Genomic DNA, 21,304 nt, shown 5'->3' with positions numbered 1-21,304 from the left:
TCATACCAGGCTCATTTTTTTAGTTGAAGTGTTTTAAGCTAAATAATATAATAGTATAGGTTTAAACAAATTGGTAGTTCCTTAGACTAACAAATTTTCTTGGAGGAAAACTGAATATACATTACAAATAAATGAAAGTGAAGTCTCGTTGAACATTCTAAATGAATTTTAAAATTTCCCTATAGGAAAGAACCATAAATTATAGCTCTTTATCTTTAAAGATGACATATTTTATCTAATTTTTTTTGTAATTTAAGCAAGGTTACATTTTGAGTTAGTTTTTAATAATACCTGCTGAATTTTGTATTTGTCACTGATTTAAAAATCTTAGATAAACTCTATTAATGTCTTTAAAATGGCCTTCTTTGAATAATTAATGATCAGATATTTAGAGTAAAAAGTAAGATAAATATAAAATGAGATGTAAGGCTTTAAAATTTTACTTAATTTTAGAATTCCTATTCTCTTGTGGAAAGCACCACAATTACTAGGGAATAGACTAATGTTTATTAGTGTCTACTATATGCCAGAGACCGTACTGCAACTTTATATGTTATTTCTTTAGTCTATACAATACTTGGCAGCATTTGTTCATTCATCCATTCAAATATTTATTCATTACTGTATGCTAGGTTCTAGGCACTGGGAGTATAGCCATGAACAAAACAAACAAAAATCCCTGTGTTCCTTTGGAACTTGCATGAAGAAAGACAGTAAGGCCACAAGTAAAATATATGGTAGATCAAGTGGTACTAAATCCTATGGAGAAAAAGTGGGGAAGGGAAATAGGGAAGGCCAGAAGGAGGATGGGAAAAGTGGTAATTACAGTTTTAGATAGGGGACATTTGAGCAGAGATCAGCAGGATCAATCCCTGTGGATTCTGGACTAAGAGCATTCCAGGTAGAGGGGAACAGTAAATGGAAAAGCCCTCAGTCGAGAGCATCCTGAAGTGTCCCTGGGTCTTTGGGGATAGCAAGGAAGTCAGTGTAACTGGAGGAGTGTGAAAAGGGAGAGAGTCCTAGGAGATGAGGTCAGAGAGTAATGGGCTACATCTCATCTTTATAGGCCATTGTAGGAGCTTTGACTTTTACCCTGGTTGATATAGAAAGTTGTTTAATGTTTTCAAGCTGGTCCCTTAGCTGAGGAGGGCAGTATCTTACTTAGGTTTTAAATAAAAGCTCTGGCTCCTCTATGGAGAATAAACTGTAGGGAAGCAGGGAGTGGTTAGGAAGTTAGGAGGTAGCTTCAATAATTTAGGTGAGAGATGCTGATGACTTAGAGTTTGGCAGTGGAAGTGGGGAGAAGTAGTAAGATTCTGAATAACCATACAGATGATGAATATGAGAGAAAGAGGAGAGTCAAACTTGACACTGGTTTTTGGCTTGAGCTACTAGAAGGATGGCATTGCTGTTTACTGAAATGGGGATGTCTAGAAGAGGAACAGATTTAGGCGGTTAGAGGGGTCCTGCTTGGAGGTCAAAAGTTTAGTTTGGGACATGTTAGGTTTGTGTCCAAGTAGTTGTATAGGAATCTGAAGTTCAGGGAAGAGGTCTGGGCCAGGTACATAAATTTGGGAATCATTAGCATGTAGGTGGTATTTAAAGCCTTGAGACTGCTTGAGATCCCCAAAGAAGTGGGTGTTAGAGAAGAGAACCAGTCCAAAGATGGAGCACTGGGGCACTCCAGTTTCTAGAGTTGTGCTACCCAGTACAGAAGCCATGAGCCACATATGGCTGTTGAGCACTAGGTAGTTAGTAGTCCCAGCTGAGATGTGCTGTAAGTGTAAACTACACATTAGATTTTGAAGACTAAGTGCCAAAAAAATTTTAAAAAAGCAAAAATATCTCATTAATAATTGTTTATATTTATTACCTACTGAAATTACAATATTTTAGATATATTGAATTAAGTATATGTATACTTGTTTTTAATGTTGCTGCTAAAAAATTTTAAATTTACATATATGAGTCACATTTTTGACTTGCATTATGTCTCTGTAAGACAGCACTGTTCTGGAGTCTGGGGAGATGAGGAAAAATAATCAACAAGTTTATAGTACAAGGAATGTACTGTAAAAACAACTGAGAGCTTTCCAAAGGGTAGGGACCGTGTACCCGCCCACCCCCCACCCCCACCCCCTCCCCGACACACACACTCCCTCTTGTATCCCCAGCATCTGACACTGTAGTGCTTGGCACATAATAAATATTCAGTGTGTAGACTGGGCATTGAACATAATAAAAACAAACTCAGTGAAAAAGAAATGAAAATAATAAGGAAGTATGAGTACCATTTTTATTCACCTTAACACATTCCTCATTATTAGAGTGGAATTGGAAATTCTTCAGTGAAAAAAAAGACTCTTAGTAGCATAATGTATACATATATATTTATTTATTTATTGGATATTCGATAAGGGAAGCTCAGTGTAGGTGTCTTAAGGTCCATGAAACTTAGTTCTGTTTCATCAGTTAACTAGCAGTTAACTTCAGGCAAACTTTTAGCTTCTCAGAGTTTTAGTTTCTTGATCAGTGAAAGAAAAGATTTGGACTAGGAGGTTTTTCATGATTCTTTTGAAACTGGGTTTTTGTTTTTGTTTTTGATTATGTGTGTTTTGGTCTTCTTGTAAAGACGAATTGCTTCATAAATCTTTAATTATGTTAATAGCAGTTAACCTTGAAAATTATTCCTGTAAGATGGTTAGTAAAATTTTATACTAGATGAGTAAAAAGGAAATTCTAGTTTTAAAAAAAATCCATTGTGGGTATATGTTCTAGTAAATTTTTATTTGTATTGGTAAGATTGATTGATACATAGAATCATAGGTACATTCTGAGGAAAATAAAACCAAATTTGGAAGTTAAGTGATCTAGCCCTGTAAGTCTGCTGCAAATCAAATATTCAAAACTTACGTTTAATTGTTGATGAATTTCATCTGCAGTAACTCTGGAATACGGTCAGGGGCATAATTCATCCGTAGTTCAATTTGGGGGGTTGCTATCTTGGAGAAAAACATAAGAATATGTTTTTTAGCCAGTCTTCTGATAGCCTTTGATTTAAATTGGTAACCATATTTTATGCAGATTTAACTTTGAGCCAAGAGACCTTGAGCAAGTTACTTAACTGCTCCAAACCTAAGTTTCCTCATCTGTAAAATTGAGATAATGTTAGGTTGAACCATATAAAATTGTTTTTGTAGGTCAAAAATGATGACTCCCAGAACCTAGATCTTGGTTTTTAATACCATTCTCTAATTAAAAGAACCAGGCTCCTTGGAGAAATGGATGATTGTAGGATTGGGGCAGGAAATATATGAGATGAGCCTGGAGCGTCTTGTAGATCCAGCACATAAGGAAGTGCTTAAAAACAGTATGATGGGGCGATGTCAAAAGGCCACAGAAGCCAATGGCCAATAATCGAGCAACAACATAAATAGCATAGTATTGGATTATACCCGGAAGCCCTGGGTGGTGCAAATGGTTAATGTGCTCAGCTGCTAACAGAAAGATTGGAGTTGAGCCTACCCAGAGGTATCTCGGAAGAAAGACCTGGTGATCTGCTTCCAAAAAATCATGTGGAACACAGTTCTACTCTGACACACACAGGGTTGCCATGAGTCAAAGTTGACTCAGCGGCAACCATTCCTTGCCAACCCTGCTCTCTAATCCCAAAACAATACAAATGCCTTTTTCTTTCTTTCTTAGTTTTCCCCACATTTATTTGATGACCCTTGTTTCATTCATTCTTCCTTTGTTAGCAGTGTACCACTTAATTAAGGCTTTTAACATGAATAGAGAAGCATGTATGCCTGAAAATAAGCACCTCAAATATAAGGCAATATCCCATTTTTCCAAAAAGAAAAATATTTTTAGGCTATTTCAGTATATAAATGTTAAGAGATGTGTAAAATAAGTAAATGTCTTCTCTAATATTTGTTTTTCAGTTTACTAACATATATTTAAAATAACATGAAATAATTTATAAACTCCTCATTTCCTCACTGTCAAACATTTCAAGAAAAAATTTTACTCAAATTCCTCAACAAAACGTTGACATCAGTGACTTTGTCATCGTAAGACATTTTTTGAGTTATCTAACACAGTGTACCAGAGCACATCATATTTACTTATATCTAAGTTATTTGATATACAGCACTTTTTGAATCTTTGACTGGAAACTTTACCTCAAGGCACAGATTCCTGTTTGAATACATTAGAGCAATTGATTTTTTATCTGTAGGTTATGTGATTGCCATAACTTAACCAGCTATTTTATTTCTTATTAAAGTATCTTTAAAAAGACTTGTTTACAAATATCCAACACCTACAAACCTTCAGTCCTGCTCTAGAAATTTTTTAAAATTGATATTAAAATTTTGCTTCCTTTTTTCTATCCAGTGTTAAGTATCTATATATACTATTGACAGAGATTGTTTCAGGCCAAGATGTTTTCCCCAAATACTACTTTGTTGTTCAAATAAAGAAATTTAGAGAGCACTCCATAAATTAAGAAACTTTGTAAAGACTCAGTTATAAGGTGACTTCATCTTTTCTGAAGAAAATTTTTATATCTCCCCTTGTATATGGAGATAGTGGTAGACACTTGTAAATAAGAAGGTGTCTTAAGTTTAGCAAATGAATAATTAAGCTTTATTCAATAAATTATCTACAGCAGTTGTTTTTAACTGTAGTATGCATCACCTACAGGGCTTGTTAAAACACAGCTGGCTGGGCCCCACCCCATAGTTTCTGATTCAGTCCCTCTGGGGTGAGCCCAAGAATCTGAGTTTCTGCAAGTTCCAGGTGATGCTGATATTGCTGGTCAGGGACCCCACTTTGATAACATTGCTCTACAAAGTAGTTAAAATTACATAGAGCAATCTTTACTTCCTTTTTACCTCATAGATATGCCCACTTATCGTATGAACAAAATGTTACTGACAAAGAGGTTTCTTGTGCATTGAAAGGAAAATAGTCCATAAATCCTTTCATTAAAGCTGCCATAAACCTTGTGCATATCACCTCAAATTATTTTCTAGAATGAAGTTACTGAGCTAAAAATGATTATGAAACGGAAGTGTATCACTATTTAGTATCTTAATTAAAAAGTAAGTTATTTTCCTCATCAAGTAAAAATTTAAAGATAGTACATTGTTGTTGGAAACAAAATGTACTGCAGTATTTAGAAACTAAATCCACTTAAATAGGTAAGTTACAAGAGCTGAACTCTGGTTTTGTTAGCACTAAACGTCTCTAAAATAACTGAGTCAGCATCCTTACCACAGGAAGGACATCTTAAGATTAATAAAATACTAGTAAATTATTTAGTTTTATTATTTTTATAAAATACATTGAAAATTAATTAGGAGTGTAATCATAATATCAGAGCTTATTATAAAAAAGTTACCTGAGAAATTAAATTTAAACCTAAATTGTATTTACCTGAGAAATTGATGGAGAGATGTTGCATGATGTTCTTAATTGCACTGAAGCTTTGGCTGGGTTTGAACAGTTTTAAAAACAGCAACAACAGTAAAAACCCTCAACGTTGCTGTTGACGTATTACTTCTGCTGCTTATATTTCAAAAAAGGAATGGCTTAGTATATCAGGACCATGCAGGTATTTCACCTGGTAATACCTCTTTTGGAAATTTATCGTAAGTAATAGTGCAAAAGAAAGAAGTCATAAGCATGAAGCTTCCCCCCACCCCCCCAAAGTTCTTTTAGAATAGCAGAAACTTGGAAGCAACCTGAATGTCTAGCAATAGGGGAAAAGGTCATTAAATTACAGTATAGCCACTGAATGAAAACTTGTCTTTTAAAATGTTTATTACAAAGATTTATATAAAACCATGGGAAATTCTTAAGATATAAGAGCAAGCTATAAAATTGTGTGTTAAAAATATGTGCATATGGGCAAAAGGTAGAAGGGAAAATTCTAAAAGAAAAAGTAATTTTGTTAGGGTGGTGATTTGATGAATGCTTTTTTCTTTATATCTCATTCACACAGTGTGTTGGTATATGTATATTTTTTGTGATGATCCAGATCATATCCAAGCCCTATTTAGGAAGCTAGAGCAATGTTTGACTGGTGTTGGAGCTGTCTTACACATAGTAATGTCAGTTCATGTAATTTTTGAAAGTGAGACAGGCCAGAAAACCCCTTTATCCTCTCCCAACTAGTTAAAGTTTCACTGTTGATTTAAGAACTTCTGTTTCTGCTTATTTATTATTTCAAGATTATGAGACTACACTCTTGATTACGGTGTGTGACATTTATGATAGTGTTATTATATACCATAGTGATTTGGACTTCGGGTTTTTTTAAATTTATTTTTAATTCTTGGAAATTCATTTCACAATGAGTTTACATTAGTAGCCATTTACGATGTTTGAATAAAAGGGTCGAGTAATGGTTCTTTTTATTTTTCTTTTACAGGAAAGAGCTGATCCTCTCTGGCACTTTAAATCCAATTAAGGACTTACATTTGGGAAAACTGGCCTTAACCAAGTTTCCGAAAAGTCCAGAAACGTGGATTCACAGGTGTGTCTAATTTATGTCATAGTGTTCTTCGAATTGAGAATGGCTGTAGAAATAAACATTGGAATCTGAGGCAGGGTTGCTTAGTGATTCAGAGCATGAATCCTGATATCAGTTACCTGTGTTTAAATCTGTGCCCTTAACTTGCTACCTGTGTGATCTTGGGAAATTACTTGACTTCTCCAAGCCTCAGTTTCCTCACGTGTAAAATGGGGATAATAATAACACCTATCGCATAGTTAGTGGTGGAGTTTACACAAAATGATGCATGCAAAAACTACCACAGTGCCTGGCACGTATTAAATACTCAATAAATGTTAGCAGTTATTATTAACTATCTGAAGCAGTCGTGGAGGTTGCATTTAGAGATTCAACTATAATGAGCAACTTGGGTTTTAAAATATATTAGAGTGTGTTTCTGGTAAAGATGGTGGTGGTGGTTCCTAACATTAACTTACAGAGGAAGACAGGGGCAGCTGAGGTGATTAGTGTGCGGGCTGAGCTAAAGTTGCTCAGACCATAAATGAAAAGAACATTTTTTAGGTTAAAGGCCTGAGGCAGAGTCAGAACGCATTAAGGACTCATTCAGAATCCTCGTTATCTGGAAGCATCTTCCTCTCGAACCTCAGGTAGCTACTTTCATTTGACTAAAATGGGACGGTGTGGCCTTGCTGGTGGTGGTCACTGGGTGTCTTAGTCATCTAGTGCTGCTACAACAGAAATACCACACGTGGATGGCTTTAAACAAAGAGAAGTTTATTCCCTTACAGTAAAGTAGACTAAAAGTCCAAATTCAGGGTGTCAGCTCCAGAGGAATGCTTTCTCTCTCCGTTGGCCTTCTCATCAGTGTTCTCCCAAACTAGGAGCTTCTCAGCGCAGGGACCCTGGTCCAAAGGACATACTCTGCTCCCAGCACTGCTTTCTTGATGGTATGAGGTCCCCTTGTCACTCTGCTTACTTCTCTCTTTTATATCTCAAGAGATTGCCTCAGGACACAATCCAATCTGGTAGATTTAGTCCTGCCTTACTAACACAACTGCCACCGATCCTCCCTCATTAACATCATAGAGGCAGGATTTACAACATATAGGAAGATCATACAATACCAGGAATCATGGCCCAGCCAAATTGATACACAGATTTTTGGGGAGACATAATTCAATCTATGACACTGGAGAAGTACTCTGAAGACAATTGTTCTCAGTTTACAAGCCACACTAACTTTTCTCAAATCCTGGGCAGTTTTAGGATCTTATTTTAGTTCAAGGTATAGCTTAGTCATCATCTTGCCTTTGGCTAGCTAGCATGACAAATCAGCTCCTTTCAAACCACATAGTTGTGTTTTCTTCCTTACTAGAAATTGAGATAGTGGACCTCAGAGAGGTATTTGACTGTATGTGTGGGGGATTTGGAAAAGGGTGCTGGGGGAGTGAGAACTGTTAAATATGCATTCATCCATTTATTGTTTAATTTTTTATAAAACAAGCTTTTATTATTAAGTATAAATTCCATTATTCAAAAATGACAAAATAGTTTTCTTATTCAAGTTCCTGTGTGCCTTTGGAAATCTGTAGTCTAAAAAAATGCTTTCATGTGAGAAAATATTCGTAAAAATTGAAGACCTAAGTAGTTAGAAACATTTTCTTCGTACTTTTGATTTAAATGTATGCTAATACAAATCTTAAATAGACAAGGGAGAAATCTGTGGATAAAGACATTCTGAAACCTCCTTGATGGTGTAACTAATTATATTGTATTTGTTTCCTTCCAGATTCTATGCAATAGTATAGAAATTTTGCTTAATGAAAGCTGTCCTAATGCAGTTTCTTGTTTGCAGACAGACAAATACACTTCTGATAGAGGAGGTAGAGATAAGGTGAGGCACGCACACATAATTAAAGATGTCAACCATGACGCCTAGTATTCACCAGACATTAATTACTACTCGCCCTGGCCAAACTTGGAGATATCATTTTGGAATTGACGGCATTCTTTTTTTTGACAAGTTTTAAAGTTTTAGGAAGATTTTTCTTTCCTGTTTGTCACTTTTTTGTCCTTTATTCATGCTGCTGACTTTAATTATGCCTTTGAGAACAAATAAACAAAAGCCCCTAACTCTCCTTCTCCCCACACCCCTTAAAGGGTTTATAAACAGGTATTACTTTGCATTGTCTGTGAATGGAGATAAAATTAAGATCAAAGAAAACTGGTTGTTTTCCTCTGTGGCTCATATCCTATCCTCATTCTCTTTCCCCGATGCCACCTAACCAGGCGATGGGTGCTGCAACAGCTAATTCAGGAAACCTCCTTGCCTTCCTTTGTGACCAAAGGAAACTTGGGAACAATTCCTGCAGAAAGAACACAGCGACTAATACAAGAAGAGATGGAGGTCTGTGGTGAAGCTGCGGGGAGATACCCAAGCAACTATAATGCCTGGTCCCATCGGATCTGGGTTTTACAACACCTGGCCAAGTTAGACGTCAAGGTAGGGTTGTTATTCAGTCTCCCTGGGCTGACTGCTGCCTGCACTTTAAATCTTCTGGTGGTAGTTCATCCTCAGAGGAGCTAATAGAGGAAACCAGAGGATTGTGACAGCCGATACCTCCAGAGAAACCCTGGCAATTAAAAAGAAAAGATTGCATTCCTTGCCAGTTCAGCTTTTGGCACTCTTAATGCAGAACATTGGTAGAACAAAGGCAGGTTTAACCAATCAAGAAAGACTGAATTTAATTCACTTTGCCCTGAAGCAGGAAGGGATTATTAAGCGTTATAGAATTAAAATTGCTATTTCTTAGTGGTCTTTAGTTACGTGACTTAATGTGCTGAAATCAGCTGACTGTCTTTTCACAGTCTCCTCCCCAGGGCACCAGAAGATCTCGCCCAGGTGTTCCCAAACTTGGCTGAGCCTATGAATTACCGGTGATTGCTAAGTCCCACCCCCGACCTACTAAATTGAAATGAGGATGGGATCACGGTATTTTTCACAGGCTTGCGGTGGTTGTTAGATTGCAAAGCTGGTTTAGAAACTGTCACAACTAGTCCTTTCAGTTTAGAAATGAGGAGATGGGGTCTAAAGAGAATTTTAATGGCTTAGACTTAGCCACAGTTGCACTGCTTATTATTCATCATAATGAGAACCAGGTGTTCTTGTTCACCTTCCTATGTACTACAGCTTCTCTATTTTTTTTCTTCTTATGGTATCACAGTGCTGTGAGAATCTAGGGTACTCATTCAGGAAGTTTCCTAGGCATGGGACAACCAAAGAGGTCAAGTTAGAGGTCAAAATATCCCAGGTGGCGCTTTCAGATGTTTTTTTTTTTTAATCATCGTAGTTTAAATGAAGTTTACATTTCAAGTTAGTCTCCCATACAAAAATGTGTACATACATTGTTACGTGACCCTAATTGCTCTCCCCATACTGTGACTGCGCACTCCTCCTTTCCACCCGATTCCCCATGTCCATTCAACCAGCTCCTAGCCCTCTCTGCCTTCCCATCTCACCTCCAGACAGAAGCTCCCCATTGAGCTAAGAGGCACTCTCCTCACGGGTATCACTTTATGTCCCACAGGCCAGTCCAATCCCTGTCTGAAGAGTTGGCCTCAGAAATTGTTTTAGTTCTGAGCTGATAGAGAATCTGGGGGCCATGCCTTCTGGGGTTCCTCCAGTCTCATTCAGACCATTAAATCTGGTCTTCTTAACTCGAATTTGAGCTCTATACCCTACTTTTGTCCTGCTCCATCCAGGACTGTCGGTTGTGTTCCCTGTCTGGGTGGTCATTGGTGGTAGCTGGGCACCATCTAGTTCTTCTGGTCTCAGGTTAATGAAGTCTCTGGTTTATGTGGCCCTTTCTGTCTCTTGGACTAATACTTTCCTTGTGTCTTTGGTGTCCTTTATTATCCTTTACTCCAGGTAGTTGGGACCAATTGATGCATCTTAGATGGCCACTTGCAAGCTTTTAAGACCCCAGCTGCCAAGTGGCGTTTTCAGATTAATGGGGAAGCATTCTCTGATTTTTGCTCATCACCTTCTTCTTCCTACATCTCTTTTCCCAGATTCCTCCTTCCCTCTTTGTTTCCTAGCCAGAAATTCCTCCAGGACAGATAGAGTTTTTTATTTATGGGGGATTTTAAGCTAACAGTTCTGTAAGAGTAACCTTTTTCCTCCAGTTTATATGGCCCTGAGTTCCAGGAGGGGAAGCCACCTATTGGAATGGAAAGGTCAAAGGCTTCGAATCACATGGACCTGAGTTTAGACTCTGACTCTACTAGTTATATGTGGAAAGTAAGGCCTTAATGCTTTCATCTACAAAATGGGAGCTCTGCCACCTGCCTTAATGGATTGTTGTGAGAATTACTTGAGTTAAGAGCTTGGCTGCTAACCAAAAGGTCGGCAGTTTGAATCCACCAGCCACTCCTTGGAAACCCTGTAGGGCAGTTCTCCTCTGTCCTGTAGGGTCGCTATCAGTTGGAATTGACTCGATGGCAACGGGTGATGTGTATAAGGTACTGGACACCTAATAGGACTCACCAAATTTTAGTTCCTCTCCCTGCTCCCCATAGGTAGAAAGTTTAGGTAAAACTGGCTACAAGTTTGCTTAGTCAACTTGGTACAATTTATTCATAAAAAAAGTAATGAAACCCTATCATTCCCAGGCACTGCCCTGTCCACTGTGTGTGGCATTGTAAAAACAAAGAGCTTGCTGTTAACAAATGCAAACTCTAGTCAAGGAAGGACGCACTAATTACAAAGCAGCGTGGCACTTGCACAACCGGATGGGAGCACAGGGTACAGAGCACAGAGAAATGGCTCTTCATCCAGGCTGGACTGGTTAGAAACAGCTGCCAGAGGGAGATGATAGTGCGTAGCTTGAGTCTCTAAGAGCAAGCACAGGTTATTTGGTGGGTTGTGGATGACAGAGAATACTTTAGAGGGAGCACGTCATCTCAGCTCTACAACTTGGTAGTGTGGGTGGGATGAGCACATGGAGGGTTGCGGATAAAGAAGAAGGCAGAGTCTGGGTGAGCTGAGAGCTTTGGAAACTTTCCTGCCAGGATATGGCCCTTTTCAAATGGCATTCTCGTAGAATCAGGAATGAGAGGCCAAGACTAGCTGCAAGGTGAAATTCTTGGTGACTTGACGCTATGTGACGTTAAAGGGGACAGCTCATTAGTGGTGTGTTGGTCTAGCTGCCTAGGTCCACTCCCAGGCTTTTGCATACTGTCCCTTTGCCCCATCCTTAGGGGGACTCGGCATTCTTCCTATGTGTACCACTGGGGTGCGTCGTCGTCTCTCACTCCCTCAGTATTCTCAGTGAACAGTGCTGAATTTGCACAATCCCCTTTCTGTTATTATAAGCCATCGGGCCCAGCTAGGAGATCGTGTCCTACTATGCTTCTTCTGTCAGAGGAAGTAATCACGAAAGTGCCAGTTGTCTAGTAAAGGAAAAAAAAAAAACCAAACCCGTTGCCATGGTTGATTCTGACTCATAGCAACCCTACAGGACAGAGTAGAACTGCCCCATAGAGCATCCAAGGTAGGATGAGAGGAAAGACTGACAGTCAAGCAGGGTTTATTGCTACTAGCCAATTAATAGCTGATACGGTGTGTCACCTGAAAAAGCACACAGGGTCATTTCTCCAGAAATAAAAAATAAAAAAAGCCAATAAGCACATGAAAATATGCTCAACATTATTAGACATTAGGGAAATGTAAATCAAAACCACAATGAGATACCACTTCACACCAACTAGGATAAAACCAAAGCCAAACCTGTTGCCATCGAGTCTATTCCGACTCATAGCGACCCTATAGGACATAGTAGAACTGCCCCATAGAGTTTTCAAGGAGCGCCTGGTACATTCAAACTGCTGACCTTTTGGTTAGCGCTGTAGCTCTTAACCACTACACCACCAGGGAGTCCACCCAACTAGGATAGCTACCATAAAAAAAGATAGAGAATAACAAGTGTTGACTAGGATGTGGACAAATTAGAACCCTTGTCAATTGCTGGTGTTGTCCAGTGTACAATGGTTGAGCCACTGTGAAAAACAGTTTGGTGGTTTCTCAAAAACTTAAATATAGAATTACTATAGACCCAGCAATTCCACTTCTTGGTATATACCCAAAAGAATTGAAAACAGGGATTCTAACAGATACTTGCTTACCAGTGTTCATAGCAGTGCTATTCATCATAGCCTAAAGGTAGAAACAACCTACATGTCTTATCAGTGGGTGAATGAATGAACACAATGTGGTACATACATGTAATGCAATATTATTCAGCCATAAGAAAGAATAAAGTACTGATAACATGCAAAAGCAGGGATGAATCTTGAAAACATGCTGAGTGGAAGAAGCCAGACACAGAAATTGTATGATTCTATTTATATGAAATATCCATAATAGGCAACTTCATAGAGAAAGTGAATTAGTGATTACCAGGGGCTGAGAGGAAAGGGGAGTGACTTCTAACAGGTATGGGGTTTCTTTTTGGGGTGATGAAAATGTTCTGAATTAGATAGTGGTGATAGCTGCACAACTCTGTGAATATCCTAAAAACCACCGAATTGAACACTTTAAGTGAATTTTATGGTATATGCGTCAGTAAAACTGTTATTTTTTTTTTTAGGAAGCACTAGGATAACATGGGAAAAGAAACTTTTCAGATGATCTTCAACTACTCTCTTAGAATCTGCTCTGCAGGTTGTTCTGTAGTTTGCCAGTGTGGATACATGCCTGTTACAGAATTAATTGGAGCATAAATGTCAGTCCTCTTGTTAGTAGGGACTGTTCTTGAAAAGCTTACGTGAGAAGCCTATATACAATAAGAACAAAAGCCTCTTGGGTTTCCTATTCCTAGGGGCTTTTTTTCTTATTGTACATAGGCTTCTCACTTAGATGTCGGCATTTATCCTTCACTTCTAAAATTCTTGCAAGCATTCTGCATGGTTTGAGAGACAAGTATTATCTGGAGACTGAAGAAAAAATATCTAAAATTCTTAATTCTCCTTAGCTTGACCCTCCTCCCCTTCCCCTGGCACACATACACTGATATCCCCCTTCCCTACTTTATTCTCCTCCTTTAGCAGCAATCACTATCGAACATGGTATCAAGAAGTATCTCATAAAGATAAATAGTTGATATTTCTCTGTTGGTTCAGCAGTCATTTACAAAACATTTACTATGGGTTAAGCACTGCTAGCAGTGGAGATAAAAAAAAAAAAGACATATTCCTGCTTTTGAGGAGCTTTACTTTCTAATTAGGGAGATGAATTCAGTTTAGAAATACTGTTTATGCTATGTGTATAAAATAATCACTCAACACGAATAATGTTTTGAACATAAATATGATTTTGAAAGTACTATGTTAGTAATTACAGGTTATTGTATTATGTATATGTTACTACATTTTCTTTTGAGTAGAATTCCTGATAATCCAATTTAGGTTGGATGAGTGATTGCCCAACCTCTTTTCAGACATACCTATAAAGCCAAACAAAGTATTAGCTTAGCCCTGGCTCAATTTTCTAACCCCTTTTCTTAGTGATCTTGTTCTCTTTTAATTTAATAGTTAGATTTGTCTCCAAAATTAATCATAGTTCTTGCCAAATTAAAACCTAGTTCCATTTTTAATTTTGTCAGACTCATTTTAATTCAAACAAAGGGCTTAAAATTTGGGCAAGCATGTATACTTAGAGGAATTAATAGGTGTCTGGACATTAGATTATCCACACGTTTACAATTTGCAGAAGTAGAAAAGAGCTAAGTTCCCATTGTGGGCAAGGTCAATAGTTGTTATCTCTCCGTTGTTTGGATCTTAAAATATCTGGTTTATTTAATCAAAAACCTTTCAGAATGTGTCTAAGACTTACTTTAGTTGTCATCACAAGAGTTTGGGAGTCCCTAATTTCATATGGTAAAAGCTATTACCAACAGATATTCCCCACTCTCTTGGGCTAGGTTGATGCTATTAATGAATCTCAGAGGAAAAATATTTCTCTGCATTCCTTGCTCCAGTTACCAGAGATGGTTGGTAAAATTAATACAGTAGACAGTTTGTAGGCCAATGAGTAATTTTACTGTTAACGTTGATGATCCCTACCCTTTTATTTTTGGATCCCGTAGTCAATTCTTCCTCTGCTCCTCTGTCTCTTAAACACTTGGTTTAATGAAATGAAAGCTAGATAGTGAGACTGAAGTTTGGTTCCTTGATCTTACTATACCACTGATTGTGTGACTTCGAACATAATTGCCCTGAGCAGTAGTCTAATAACAGACATAGTCTCTGTAGGGACTCACTTTCTACATGGGAAACTGGAAAACATGCAGCCTTAAGTCTGAGGTATACTTACTTTGACATTAGTGTTGCATGCCCTTCACCTCCAGCAGTTAGAAACTTGATGACATGTCACAGAGCAAAATTTTGAGCATTTTGTCTCTTTCGGATATCCAGTTAGTTCAAATGAATTACAGCAAGGTACCAGTAGAGCAATTTTGGGGTCTGATCCACGAATCAGGACAGTCATTTCTGCTTCATTCCATGGCCACAGGCAGTGCTCTGCTGCTAAGTGCTGGGCTAGAATGTGTATATGGCCCACTGCATACCTGTGACCACTCGGGAGAAGACATAACTCAGAGCACCCTTTTACTTGAGCAGGGATTAGTAACATCATCTTTAAAAAATATTTTAGTCCTAGATCTAGGGGTAGAGGCTGGAAGTTAAGTATGTATTGGCCATGAAAAATAATGCAATTCGCAAATACATGTTTAATTTTTTTAATTGAAGATATTCACGTGACTGATGTATCATTTCAGTGGAAAATTTTATTGAACTCTGAATTTAAAGCAACTTTTGTTTGTGAAAGGATTTGTAGAAATAGTTCTATATTTGTAGACAATTTTATACATTAAGAGATTAAAAAAATCCAATCTGCCCTTTCATAAAAGCAAGGAAAAATGTAAAACACCCAAGAATTTCTTTAGGAAGAAATATGAACAATCTGTATGAAGAAAACTAAAAATTTTACAGAGGGACACTAAAATAAATAAGTGAAGAGACAGACCATGTTCCTGAATGGAAAAATAAGACCTGTTGTAAACTTACCAGTTCCTAACAAAATAATTTATAAATTCAGTTAAGTTTCTGTAAAAATGCTACTTGGATTTATTTTCAACTTCCGAAATTAATTCTAAAGTTCATTTGAAAGAAGTTTGAAGAAGAGCCGAGAAATTTTTTTTTTTGTCTCTCTTTTTTTTTACTGTACTTTAGATGAAGGTTTACAGAACAAATAATTTCTCATTAAACAATCAGTACACATATTGTTTTATGGCATTGGTTAACAACCGCACGACATGTCAACACTTCCCCTTCTCGACCTTGAAGGACATTTTTTATTTTTGGTGAAAATATACTTAGCCAAAGTTACACCATTTCAAAAGTTTCTGTATGTACAATTCAGTGACATCGATTACATTCTTCCAGTTGTGCTGTTATTCACACAGTCCTTTTCCAAATTATTCCATCATCATTATCTTCAACTCACTGCCCCCTAGGCTTCCCATCAAACCTTTTGAGTTGCTGTTGTCAATTTCATCTCACATAGATAATAATTCTTTTTTTTTTTTTTTTACCTTAGGTGAAGGTTTGCAGAACAAATAGTTTCTCATTAAATAATTAGTACACGTATTGCCCTGTGACAGTGGTTAACAACCCCATGACGTGTCAACACTGTCCCTTCTCAACCTTGGGTTCCGTATCACCTAGCTGAGGAATTTTTGAAAGAAAAAAGAAAAATAAAGGACAGTGTATACTGCTAGATATTTAAATGTTTACAAAGATTGAGTGATTAAAACTGGTACTGGTTTAAAAAAAGAATAATGGAAGAGAATATAAAGCCCAGGAACATATCCTACTACATAATCTATACAAATGTGTTGATGAGAAATATAGCATTTCACGTAATCAGAGAAAGAATTCTTTGTTCCATTTGTTATCTTGGTAAAATATATTGACATTTTAGAATGCAATTTAAAAAACTCCAAATGGAATTAAAAAAAATTTACTAAGAAATAAAGGGAATTTAAAAATCAATTGCAATGGTAATATTGAGGAAAATATAACATATGTGGCAAACAGAGGCCTAATATATCTTTAATGTATAAAGATTGCTTACAAATGCATAAGAAAAATAATGAATATCACAAGTAGTAAATTAAGCAATTCATAAAAGAAGAAGACAGACACAACAGGCAGTTCACTAAAGGCAAAACATGAGAAACGTTTAGCCTTATTGATAAGGAAATATAAATTAAAATGAAATATGATTTTTCACTTATTAATTTATGAAGGTTGACAAGGAACTTATAAAACCGGCATTAACATGTATTTCTAGTAGGAATATAAATTATACCACCTTCCTAGAGGACACATTGACAGCATATATCAGGAGCCTCACAGAGTTTTTCTCTTTGTCGCAGTAAGTATATTTCTAGAAATTTCTCCTAAACAAGATATGCACGTATATTGGTATATAAGGACGTTCATAGGAGTGTTATTTGTACAAGAGTAGAAACAAAATAGGGCAATGGCTAAATTGTGGTATAATCTTTAGAATGAAATACTATGCAAAAGTTAAAACTGTGTTACACAGTAATAATGACACGGGAATATGTTTATAATTTAAATGGAATAAAATCAGTGTAAAAGAGTATTCCAGATCTGTGTTAAAATTAAACTTCGTGCATAGAATAAAGCTGACAGATCGGTCATGTGCCAGAATGTTAAGAGTAGTTTTCTCAGGCCTATAGGATTTGTTGTTAGATGCTGAGGGTTGGTTCTGACTAATAGAGACCTATAGAGCAGAGTAGAACTGCCCCATAGATCTAGTTTCCAAGGAGCAGCTGGTAGATTCGAACTACCCACCTTTTGGTTAGCAGCCGTACCTCTTAACCACTGTGCTGATAGGGCTGCATAGCAGGTGCACTTTTTTTTTTTTTGCCTTTTTTATATTGTTTTTATATTGTTCTATATTTTTAAAATTTTCCGTAACGATCACTTTGTATCACTTTTATAATCAGAAGAAAAACCTAATGTTATCTTTAAAAATTTACAAAACTCATGGGGTGTGTGTGTAAGAACGTGCATTTTCAGTAGTCTCATATTAAACCTATATCCCTATGTTTCATAGCTCAGTTTCTATAGTTTTCTTGTGGTTTATTCACTCATTCTTTTTTATGTGGAAGTTGGAAAGGAGTAACAACATTTAACATATATTATATAGGTCATTCATTCAGTCAGTACCTTACCATCTTCATTCAGTGGCTTTAAGATCACTTAAAAGCAACTGCTGTTTTTTTTTTTTTTTTTTTTTTACATCATTGCCTACATCTATATACCTTTTATTCTAGTAAGAAAATGCCCTGAAATAGCTGTTAAAAGTTTCTTCTCTGTTTTAATATGCATTTTTTACATCTTAGGAAAAAGAATACAGTAGATTTTTCTCTTTAAAAAGCTCAGACTTTTTTGAAATAAATTGCTTTTGTTGAAAACGTATATGTGCGATTTCTGCCTCAAAATTAAACACTAAATTCCAATTTTTATATGTAGAAAAATCTATTAAAAATAGGGTTTTTCATGTTATATAAGTCCTCTTTTCAATATGTATTTAGAAGCTATACAAAATAAAAAAGCTGCAGTATTATAGCCTAAACGTTCTGCAGGTTAATTCTTCAGCAGTGTAATGGCCTTAAGATGGGCTTTTTTTCTCCCTCTGGGTAGAAGTTCATCTGATGCTGTTTTGCTTACCTTTGTAATATCAAGTAAATGATCTTGTTTTCCATTTCTCAGAGACTCAGTAGGTATAGCCTCTATAATAAGTTTATGTTGTTATGAATAAACTCATAAGAATTTAAAGGAGAAATCTAAAACATTTCACTGATGTAACCTGCCCATCCTAGCGGGAAGGCATCCTATCTGTTTGTACTAGTCACTTCATTCATTAAATTGTTCATTCATTCATTTATTCATAAAATGCTTATGCCCCCATCTGATGCTAGTAGAGATAAGGGGATGGAAACATTCATTAAGGATGAATAAATGTCTCAAAGAGCTTGTAGTGTTTAATGAGGATGAAAAGATGTACAAAAAATCCTCTAACAAGAAGTATGGAGGTTCAGAAGAGGGAAAGAGTTCTTCTAGCCAAAGGGACTGGTGAGAAGTGGAGAGGGTATCTTGGTATAGGAGAAGGCATTTGACTAGAACCCTTGAAAGCAGTTAAATGAGTCAGTTGACATTGCGCTGTCTATATTGTACACACTTCACAAGTATATGTCTTTTTCCCTCAGCTAGTCTGAAAATCTGATGGAATGTGGTAGGCCCTTGACATACTTTTTTTCCCCTCTTTTAAAAGTTGTATTTATTGAGGTAAAATTCACATAACATAAAGTTAACCATTTTAAAGTAAATAATTCATTGTCATTTAGTATATTCACAATGTTATATAACCACTACCTTTGTCTGGTTCTAAAAGGAAACTCTGTACCCATTAAGCAGTTGCTACCCCTTCTCTCTCCACCCACCCCCTAGCAATCACTAATCTACTTTCTGTCTTTATAGATTTACCTATTATGGATATTTCATATAAGTGGAATCATACAATATTTGACCTTTTTTGTCTGGCTTTCTTCACTTAGCATAATGTCCTCAAGGTTCATCTGTGTTGTAGTATGCATCAGAACTTATTCCTCTTTATGGCTGAATAATATTTCATTATATCTGTTCATCCATTGATGGATATTTGAGTTGCTTCTGCCTTTTGGCTGTTGTGACTAGTACTTCTCTGCACATTCATGTACATGTATTTGTTTGAGTCTCTGTTTTCAGTTCCTTTGAGTTGTATACCTAGGAGTAGAATTGCTGGGTCACATGGTAATCTGTGTTTAACTTCTTGAGGAACCGCCATTACTGTTTTCCACAGTGGCTGCATCTGCACTCTCTTTTAAGGGGCTTGTACCCCTCTCCATTACTGCCTTTCAGATCCCAGTATTTCACCTCAAGTGGCCTTTTCTCCCTTGTCTCCCCCAGAGACATCCCTTGGCTTCCCTAGAGGGTACTGGGGTCCCGAGGCTGCTGGTTGTGCCTGCCTTCTCTGGTCAGTTTTGTCCTCTGAGCCCTTGATTGACCTTTTACTGATCAAAATCCATATATGTTTGATAACTCCCAAGACACTGCCAGAAAATTTATTTTTTCATAATTGCTACTTTTTATCATTCCATTTAAAATTTTTTAGTTTGCAAGCTTGATAACACAAAGATTTAAGCAATTCACTGCTGGATTTTATTTCACTTATTTTAGAAACACATTTATCATTGATGTTAAATGAGTTTGAGATGAATAAGTGAAAGTCATGAGCTCTTTTAAAGTCCTGTTATCTCATTCATTGGGCTAAGCCCTTAGGATTAAATAGTGAACAAAACAGTAATGATCTTTGCCCTCGTGGCACTTATAGTGAAGAATAATCACATTGAGCCTGTTGTTGAACAAATAACATGTTACCTATAGTACATATTTGTTAAATGTAAAAGGAAGTTTATATCAAAGTAACCTCTGGATTTATATTTTTCCTTCTATGTCAGCATTACTTTAAATGAATACCCTCATATTCATTATTATTTTAGAATTTGATTTTTCTCTGTATGTGCCAATCGGAATGTGATTAATCAAGGACCAGGAAAAGAATGACAAAATAATCCTTAAATTCTGTAATTTTTTTTAAATATCTCCTATCTCTTTATAAGGGAGATGGGCAAACTAGCATATATTGAGCTTCCACTAAGTAACAGCAGTGTGCTTACTGGACATTGTATATGAATAATACCATTTAATCCTTAAAATAACCTCACCCTCATTTTACAGAGAGGTAGAAGGAGTTCAGTAATATTAGTAGGAATGACATTGTCAAAAAAACAAGGAATGAATCAAAGAGAAACCCAGGGTGTTAGTAGAGAAAGAAAAACATCTGGAAATATCTCTTCTCACTTCCCTTTTTTTCTTCCTATAAGATTCTTCTTGATGAACTATCTTCTACTAAGCATTGGGCATCCATGCATGTTTCAGACCACAGCGGATTTCACTACCGCCAGTTTTTGATAAAGTCTTTGATTAGCCAAACTGTGATAGACATTTCTGTATTGGAGCAAAACCCTTTGAGGAGTGAGCCAGCCCTGGTTCTTCCAAAAGGTGAAGAAGCAGCAGCTTCAACAGAGGAACCAAGGATTAATCTTCCCCATCTTCTAGAAGAAGAAGTTGAATTCACCACTGATCTCATTGATACCTACCCAGGACATGAAACTCTATGGTGTCATAGGTAAGAGAAGGGAAAACCCATTCCTGTATGAAACTACACTTCCCTTTATGAGAGCCACAGAGGGTCTTGCGTCTGACTTCTGCCCTGTTGGGTAGATACTAGAAGGGGTTTGTGTTATATCATCATCAATATGAGGTTCCTCACTCATATCTTTGCCTATGACTTATGATGGTGGTATTCAACTTTGACTGTGTAACAATAACTTGTGTTACTTCTAAAATAAATGTTTCTGGGTTACTCCTTGGAGATTCTGATATTTGGCATATCTGGGATGGGGTGCTTCCATCTCTGTTTAAAAAACAAACAAAATCCCTAACAGATCATGTTGATGCACAGTCAGGGTTTAGAACCATAGATTAGACCCTGAGAATAAGTTGACATTTTTTTGCTTTTTTAGA

The 21,304-nt window shown here is 36.8% G+C and overlaps 1 protein-coding gene across 2 annotated transcripts in view; it reads left to right on the top strand.

Annotated features, from left to right (window-relative positions):
- PTAR1 (protein prenyltransferase alpha subunit repeat containing 1) overlaps window positions 1-21,304 on the top strand; it is a 62,854-nt gene that overhangs the window by 28,786 nt on the left and 12,764 nt on the right. Inside the window, exons 4-7 of one of the 2 annotated variants that reach the window (XM_023730849.1) lie at window positions 6,440-6,544; window positions 8,813-9,026; window positions 16,938-17,018; window positions 20,602-20,906. In XM_023730849.1, the coding sequence (XP_023586617.1) occupies window positions 6,440-6,544; window positions 8,813-9,026; window positions 16,938-17,018; window positions 20,602-20,906 (705 nt within the window). The remainder of the gene's footprint in view (window positions 1-6,439; window positions 6,545-8,812; window positions 9,027-16,937; window positions 17,019-20,601; window positions 20,907-21,304) is intronic. The other variant, XM_023730850.1, reaches the window with a different exon arrangement.

The sequence above is a fragment of the Trichechus manatus genome, unplaced genomic scaffold (genome assembly GCF_000243295.1).
Source record: "Trichechus manatus latirostris isolate Lorelei unplaced genomic scaffold, TriManLat1.0 scaffold00038, whole genome shotgun sequence".
Lineage (NCBI taxonomy): Eukaryota > Metazoa > Chordata > Mammalia > Sirenia > Trichechidae > Trichechus > Trichechus manatus.
Note: the sequence above shows the minus strand (reverse complement) of the source record. Positions and strands in the feature narration are given on the sequence as shown.